The sequence below is a fragment of the Arachis hypogaea genome, chromosome 18, assembly GCF_003086295.3.
Source record: "Arachis hypogaea cultivar Tifrunner chromosome 18, arahy.Tifrunner.gnm2.J5K5, whole genome shotgun sequence".
Taxonomy (NCBI): Eukaryota; Viridiplantae; Streptophyta; class Magnoliopsida; order Fabales; family Fabaceae; genus Arachis; species Arachis hypogaea.
In genome coordinates, this window is record NC_092053.1 from 102,156,672 (window position 1) to 102,165,063 (window position 8,392).

General features: G+C 31.8%; 1 protein-coding gene across 1 annotated transcript; it reads left to right on the forward strand.

Moving 5' to 3' along the window:
* Positions 1-294: 294 nt before the first annotated feature.
* LOC112771772 (E3 ubiquitin-protein ligase RGLG4) lies at positions 295-8,060 on the forward strand. The gene is made up of 11 exons (XM_025816591.3): positions 295-1,056; positions 4,410-4,494; positions 4,874-5,014; positions 5,127-5,240; positions 5,574-5,671; positions 5,755-5,834; positions 6,158-6,263; positions 6,356-6,483; positions 6,764-6,890; positions 7,397-7,453; positions 7,771-8,060. Exons 1-11 carry the CDS (start codon positions 727-729, stop codon positions 7,855-7,857), a joined length of 1,353 nt encoding a protein of 450 aa, XP_025672376.1. The 5' UTR covers positions 295-726; the 3' UTR covers positions 7,858-8,060.
* The last annotated feature ends 332 nt before the right edge of the window (positions 8,061-8,392 follow it).

Genomic DNA, 8,392 nt, shown 5'->3' on the forward strand with positions numbered 1-8,392 from the left:
ATTTCCCTTCATAATCCGTAGTGAGCAGCTACGGTTTATGCTCAAACTTTCCTAAGTGAAAATGGTTCCAGTCTCCCACAGTTTATGCACAAATTTAAAATCGTGGCTAGCTCCCACAGTTTATATAATAATAAAAAAAAGACACTCACGTAATCACTTTGTAAATGTTGTAATATGATAAAAATTTCTCTCTTTTATTTTATATAAGTACATTGTCCAAATTTATGAGAGACTAATTTATTACAATTTTAAAAGATTAGAACATATTTATCTTTTTCTCATAAATTTATACATGACTAGATGAGTATGCAAATGACACTTCCCGATTCAGAGGATAAATGCAGAGTTTAATGTTTACACCAGTATGACACGCAAAGCCAGTTTTGGTATTTATTTTGTGTTCTTCAGCCTATGTGTTAGGCAAGAAACTAAAGAAAAGCTTTCTATTACCTTCAAAAAAGTTCTCCCAAGCAAGCTAACAAAGTAAGCTAGAATCAGATACTTTCCCCTACTTAGCTTTATTTCTTTGATCAGATCAGAATAAATTGACCTTTTCCAGTGGTTTCTAGGAAGTACCTAGCGGCTCCACACTCAAAGTCTCAAATAGACGCTCTACCTTCCTCTTTCTTTTGCCTTCAATATTCCTTTTGACTATAAAATCACTCTCTCCGCACACAAAAACATGTATTCATCTCTTATAACGTCTTTATTATAGTGGAAGATGTCATGGGCAACCTTATAGCCAGAAACAGAAATAGTGGTGCTCGAATTTCAAGAAACAATACCAAAGGAAGTGGTGGAAGAAATAATAGTAATAATATTTCTTCAGCCATTGACAATAGACCTTTATCGTTATCACAACTAAGGCCAACGCGACAGTTAGCTCCACCACAGTATCCTTCGTTGCCGCCGCTGCCACCGCCGCAACCGCAACAAGCACAATCCATGTCTAGGGCACAAAATAAGTCAGGACAGGAGGGATTAGCAGCCATGGGAAAGAAGGATGCAGCAAAGAAATATGCTTTGATTAAGGATAATTTCACTTCTCTTGAACAGGTTTTGCTCCTTTCTCTTCATTCCTTCTCATTAACATGTTTAGTGTATGTTAGATTGGGGGAAAAAGTTACACATTTGCCTAATCAAAATATGCTCTTATTAGTGTACCTTTTTTGTTATTTCCGTTTAATCTGTATGCATATTGTGAAAACAAAATTCAAGAATTGGATTTATGGATAAAATTTTATATAAAACTAATTAATTTATGAATGTCTCACCTATCCCTATATCACATTCATCCTTAGAATATTTACCAGTTTCTCTGTTTTTTCGAACTTTTTCTACTGATGATTCTCTTATTGATTCATTCTCACCTATCATATGTTTTGGCTCATAATAAGTCTCTTTCTTTTTCATCTTCTGATTTTAAAATGCGGCTATGAGATATTTTTTAGTTGACTCTTAGTCTGAGATATTTTTTGAGGTAATCCGATTAGTATAAAATATTGGAATATAGATGACCAAGTCAAATTGCAGTTTTATGTGGTATAATTTTTGTTGGGTGACTTATGTGGTAGAAATTTAGTAGCTCAATAAAGTCAAGCCCCCCCCCCCACCCAAAAAAGCATTAATAAAGTTGAAGTATGATTTTTTTTTTTTTTTTGGTATTTTATTTAATATAATTGAAAAGTTCAAAATCTTATAAATATTTCAATTTTTTTAACACCCATCTACTTTTTGTTACCAAGGTAAAGATATTAATCCTATGTTTGAGAATTGAATTAATTTTATAACTATTTCTTGATATAACCATTAATTAATTATTTTTATGTTTAATTTGTCTTGCAATTTTTTACATAAATAAAATAAAAAATTTGTTAGGGGCTAACATGTCTTTCACGTCTTTCAAAGTTGTTATATTAAAAACCCACAACTTTTGAAGTAAACAAGATTTTATATTTGGCTCTTGCTTTCAAATTTCAAATTTTATCTCTTGAAGTTAAAAGTATACCAAATTGTCAAACGGAGATAGGTGAACTTAAATTCTAAATTTTGGCAGAAACTTACTTTTTTGTGTTTCTAAGTATCTTTCTTGGTCTTTTATTAGAATCATTCAATATTTATTAGCATGATATCTAGTTTGAATAAGTATATTTGTTCTTCAGAATTAGAATTTTTTTTTTTTTTTAAATTAGGATTTTCTTAATCCATTTTGAACCTCAACAAAATGTTGGATTCTATTTAATTGCTTGTACCTTTATACATATGAGAATGAACCAATATTTATGTTCTTCCATTCAATCAAGCTTCAACCATATTCTATCATGCATCGTGCATCATCCCCCATTATCTCTACTTCTCAATCTCATAGCATGGTACACACGCGTTTTGTGGGTCAAGCTTACTTCAGTCACTTACTTTATTTAACTTGTTGGATGTTTCTATTTAAAACACCATGCAGGGGTATAATAATGTTATTTTTTCTTTTTCTTTTTTGGTGGGGAATGGGGATTGGCCGTTTGGGAACCAGTATCATCCAAATCTTGTTACTAAAAGGATTGACCTTGAGGTTTTGTCACTTTTAAAACTCCTTGTCCTTTTTGCCAAGTATGTTTAGTGAGGCTGAAATCAAATATCAACTATGCAAGTACACAAAAACAAAAATCAACTACCAAATCAGCTACACTTATAAAATACATATTAAAATGTAAAATATATATACATAAGAACATGATAAATGATTTGTTGGCTGAATTTTTATGTGTACATATTAAATATAATACTGTTACTTTGCCAATTGATTATCCATTAAAAAAAAAAAGAAAAAGTAAAGTATCGTTTTTGTCTCCAACGTTTGGGGTAAGTAACGTTTCAATCGTCATATTTAAGTCCCTTCAAAATTCACTCAATGTTGTCCTGCCGTTAGGGATCTGTTAACAGAATTGACGACGGGACAAAACTAAGACGATTTTGAAACGTTAGGTACTTAAACAGGACGAAAACGTTAGGGACAAAAATAACACATAAAAATAAATTTTAATTTAATTTTATCTTTCAATAATATTAATTTTTTACTATACATAGTGTTCAATTATTTTTTAATTACATCTAAATAAATTACACTTAATCACGTTACTTTCATTTTAAATAAATTTATTTTTTTATAATTTTGAAGAATTTTGATACACAAAAGGTATAATTTATATTTTATTGTATATATATATTTTTTTTCTGCAAGTTTATATACTAGTCATTCTACAAATATTTCATGATAACTAAAAATCTTTAAGAGTAAAATTATAAAAAAAAATTAATTTATTTAAAATGAAAGTAATATGATTAAGTGTAATTTACTTAGATGTGATTAAAAAATAATTGAATACTATGTATAGTAAAAAATTAATATTATTGAAGGATAAAATTAAAATTTATTTCTATGTATCATTTTTGTTCCCAACGTTTTCGTCCTATTTAAGTCCCTAACATTTCAAAATCGTCTCAGTTTTGTCCCGCCGTCAATTCTGTTAACGGATCTCTAACGACAGGACAACATTAAGTCAGTTTTGAAATGTTAGGGACTTAAATAGGACGATTGAAACTTTAGGAACAATTTGGTACTTACCCCAAACGTTGGGGACAAAAACGATACTTTACTCAAAAAGAAAAGAAAAGAAAAGTGAGGTGGACCTTGGCTTTAATGCTTAACTTATTACCTTCTTTTCCAAATAATGCTTCGTGAGAACTTCCCAGTCACTATTAATAGTGCTGCTTTTTCCAAATAATGCTTCGTGAAAAATGTTTAATGAAACCAGAAAGCATATACATTTTTAGACAGATATATATTATTGGATTATTTTGATGTATGATTTATGAAATTTAAGTTGACATACATTTTAACACAATCCATAATTTAATAATAATTATTTTTATCATCACCAAGATATAACGCTCTCCGGCTTTAGGGTGTGTTTGTAACTTGAATTTTTATTTTTCCTTAATGTGAGTTTGGTTGAAAATAGATTAAGAGAGATATATATTATCTACGGCTCATAATTCATAAATTCGTTAACTAAAGGTTTTGGGTTGAAATTTGGTTTTAACCTTATTCATTAGTTCAAATTTTCTAATATTTCTTCTCCATAGGCTTTTAAAAAAATAAATAAATAAAATAAAGTTTCTAATATATCATTTGTGTTCAATGAATCTCGCATCAAATTGGCACACATTCTTTCATGGTTAGATGAGGCATCAGACTTACACTTCATCTAAATTCAGTGATAACGTAAAATGTGTCAATTTAGTGTAGATGATATATAATGAGCACACAAAATATTTCCTAAATTGTGTTTATATATATATATATATATCCAGTAGCAGTAATAAAATTCTCAATTACCTGATTACGTATACAGGTTACAACTGCCTTAAGGAAAGAAGGTCTAGAATCATCAAATCTCATCCTTGGAATTGATTTCACAAAAAGCAATGAATGGACTGGTAGGTTGTACCACATAGATTTGGATCCTCTCATGTTCATATTTTCACGATTGATTCAATTACTATATATAGTAAAATAGAAGAAAGCCAAAAGAATAAATAATAAGTAATAGAAAAAGATTCATGAGGATAAGTGTTATTTTAAACCTTGAGAGAATCCTAATCTGGCACGGTATAGGAACCAAATTTAAGAATTTCATGATCCATTGCATCGTGTATAGAAAATTTTGGGAGGCCAAAAAGAACTATGGTTTCTCACATGAGAAAATAAAATATGGGTTTTGGATCATAATTTTTTAAACATTTTGGAATAAGTTTCATTTTAACTGTTGGGTTATTAACTTATTATGAAGCCAATGCATCCATGTTGTTATTGAAGGCAGAATCTCATTCAACAATAGAAGCCTGCATGCCATTGGAGACACATCAAACCCCTATGAGAAGGCCATCTCTATTGTTGGCAAGACTTTGGCTCCCTTTGATGATGATAACTTGATTCCATGTTTTGGCTTTGGTGATGGTAAGTCCTAAATTTTGTATTAAACCTTGCATGATAAGAAAAATTGACAAGTTTAATCAATTTGACATCTTGTTCAATTTTACTTATTTATTTTTTTGTTATTATTGTGCAGCAACAACCCATGATCAAGAAGTGTTTAGCTTTCACAGTGATCATACACCTTGTCATGGTTTTGAGGAAGTTCTTGCGTGCTACCAAAAAATAGTTCCAAACTTGAAACTTTCAGGTTGTTTCATATGTAGCTTTTTTTAAGCGTGTTTTTGTTACAATCAGTTAGGTCATGATTAGTGTGTGTCTCAGGATAAAAAACAAGACCAAAAAGTTGTCTTCTTGTCTATATCCTTGTCTCCACTGTCCTTGGTGTTCTAGTTGTCTATATCTTTTGGGTAGAATATTTTGCCTGTTTCTGTATTTGTCTCATTCTCTAAATAGGTTTGTATTTTCCCGTTTTTCTGTATTTCTGTCTAGAGACAATTACCAAATGCCAAACGAGGCCTTAGTTCAGTATGTTTGGTTGCTAGACTTGTCACTGAAGAAATGATTTCATTTTTGTTTGCAGGACCAACTTCTTATGCTCCTGTAATCGAGGCTGCAATAGACATTGTTGAGAAAAATCACGGCCAATTCCATGTGTTGGTTATCATTGCAGATGGGCAGGTACATAGTTAATGCTACCTCATTATGTTATGTGTTTGCATGTGTCTCTAATCTTATTCATATGAGTTTGTTTGATTTGTAAGGTTACTAGGAGTGTCAACACTGAAGATGGAGAACTGAGTCCTCAAGAACAGAAGACAATCAAAGCTATAGTTGATGCAAGGTAGACATAGATAGCTAAAACGCTGATTGATAATCTTACAGCATTCCTATTAATGCTTATACCATTTTGTTGTTTCCAATCTTTTGATTAGCCTTTGTTAGCCTTAAACAATTTTAGTAATGTAAAATTGGTGATTTTGTATTTTGTTTCCCTATGATTAGTTTTCTCGATTACATGCTGATAGGCTAAATCATGCTTAGAGACGTTAGCATTTAATCATCCACATCAGTACTTGGCTTTGCCTAAAAGAAAATGCAGTTGCTGAATAACAGTAATTTTATTTTATTTTACCTTTTTAAAAAATATTTAATATCTGATATCAGTGAATACCCCCTTGCAATTATTCTGGTTGGGGTTGGTGATGGTCCATGGGAAGACATGCAGAAGTTTGATGACAAGATACCGGCGCGTGGTTTCGACAATTTTCAGGTATAGAACTTGCAGCTGAAAATTTCGCATAGTCTACATTCTTTGCCAGCACTCTGTCGCAATGAAAATATCCTACTTACCCTTTTATGCAGTTTGTTAACTTCACTGGCATAATGTCTAAAAATATTGGCCCCTCTGAGAAAGAAGCAGCTTTTGCTCTAGCTGCTCTCATGGAGATCCCTTTCCAATACAAAGCAACCGTTGAATTTGGAATACTTGGGTATGATCCTTGTCACATTAGCGTACGATTTCCTAGCTTAAAAGCAGCAAGCTATATATTATACCAAAATTACCCATCAAAGTACAAAAATTTGCCCTCTATATATACCCAAAAACTAAAAGTGATCAATTTTCTTGTTGAATTTGTATTCTTCCACAAATAATTGTCAGCGACATGATCTTTGGTGGGTAATTTTGGTACTTCAGTCTATATTTTTTAGATCTATGTTTGTTTAACTGAATATCTGAAAGGATTTGTCTCTTTGGAGTTTGGACAACAGACGTGTAAGAGGAAGAGCGAAGAAAATAGTTCCGAAGCCTCCTCCAGTTCCTTATTCCCGACCGGCTCCCCCTGTTCATGTAATGAGCAATGCACAAACATCAACAGCAGATGATCGAAACCAAACGGTATTTCTAACTGAAACTTCCATGAGCAATCTCATAGTCAACGTTGTTAAGATGAGTACAAGATAAGACATAGGTTTGATTTTCTTTGGGTACAAGTAATGTGAAGGCTTGAGGAAAAAAAATCCGCATAGTAATTAGTTATTCATCGAACAATTTTTACTTTTTCTTTGAATTTCGCAGTTGCTTGATGACTAGTTTCGTGTTATTCTTCAGAAAAAAAAAAGGATAAAAAGAAATTTCTGCATAAACTGTCATGCGTTGGCATTGGTATATTATTATTTACATAGGATCAGACATAAGCAAGAAAAAGGAATGCAGTTTGAAAAGATACACTATTCCAACAAATGAGTCTAACAATATTCCATAACATCCCAGTTAGAGAATTTGAGATAATTATTAGAAATTTAGAATCATGTCCCCAAATACATGAACACATAGCAGGGTCTTCTCTTGTATCATCAAATATTGCATGCTCTATCATTTATGCAACCAATTGAATTTTGTAGGCCTGCCCCGTATGTCTCACTAATGCAAAGGAACTGGCTTTTGGATGTGGCCACATGGTGAGCCTCATTAAAACCTAACTCTTTTTTCATCAGGCTCTATTTGATATTTTTCTCATGATAAAAATGCAAAGACATTAGAAGTTATATAACTTTGTTTGAAGAATGAGATAAATATAGAGACTGGCAAAATATTACTATGGGATAAAATGACTTGATTTAAAACAACCTATTTTGTCTCTTTATATTGTCTTTATACATTTTATCCGAGATACATGCCAAACACAACATTAAGGCATGTTAGAGTTATTTATTGATAGTGGTTTTAACTTCTAAGTTCTAACAATATATATATATATATTTTGTTGGGGGAGCAGACTTGCAGAGATTGTGCAACAAGGTTAAGTAATTGTCCCATATGCCGTGAGAGGATCACTAGTCGTCTCAGGGTATTCACTGGCTGATTAGTAGAATCAAAATCAAAATTCTATAACATTGTATATAAAATATAGGATGTGTATGATAAATGCCTTGCAAGTGTTGATGAATGATGATGGTGTGGCTTATTAGGTTCTTAGAAAATGAACTTATTTGTTGTAACATGATAGCTTGTTATTTCTTCAAGGATGGTTTCAGTGTGCCGAAGTGTGGATGTGTTTGTGCAAAATTCTAACTTGTTCATGTTTTTGCTGCCTCAGTAGTAGTTCATTTCAATTAGAATCCTCACCCATTCCTTATGTCTGGTCACATTTACGTCGTGAAATAAATAACTCTACACATTATAAGTTTTATCAATCTAATTGTTAAATTGAGATGTTTAATGGCATATGGTCATGGTTCTGGCACTTCAACCGAATCAGCTGGTCGAACTCGAAAAATTAAGAACGTTGCTTAGTCTAGTTTGGTCATGTGTTACGACTCAACTTTTAACAAGTCATGACAAATACCAATCGTCGAATATTACTCATTGGTCAATCTATGAGACTTTATACTCTGTAT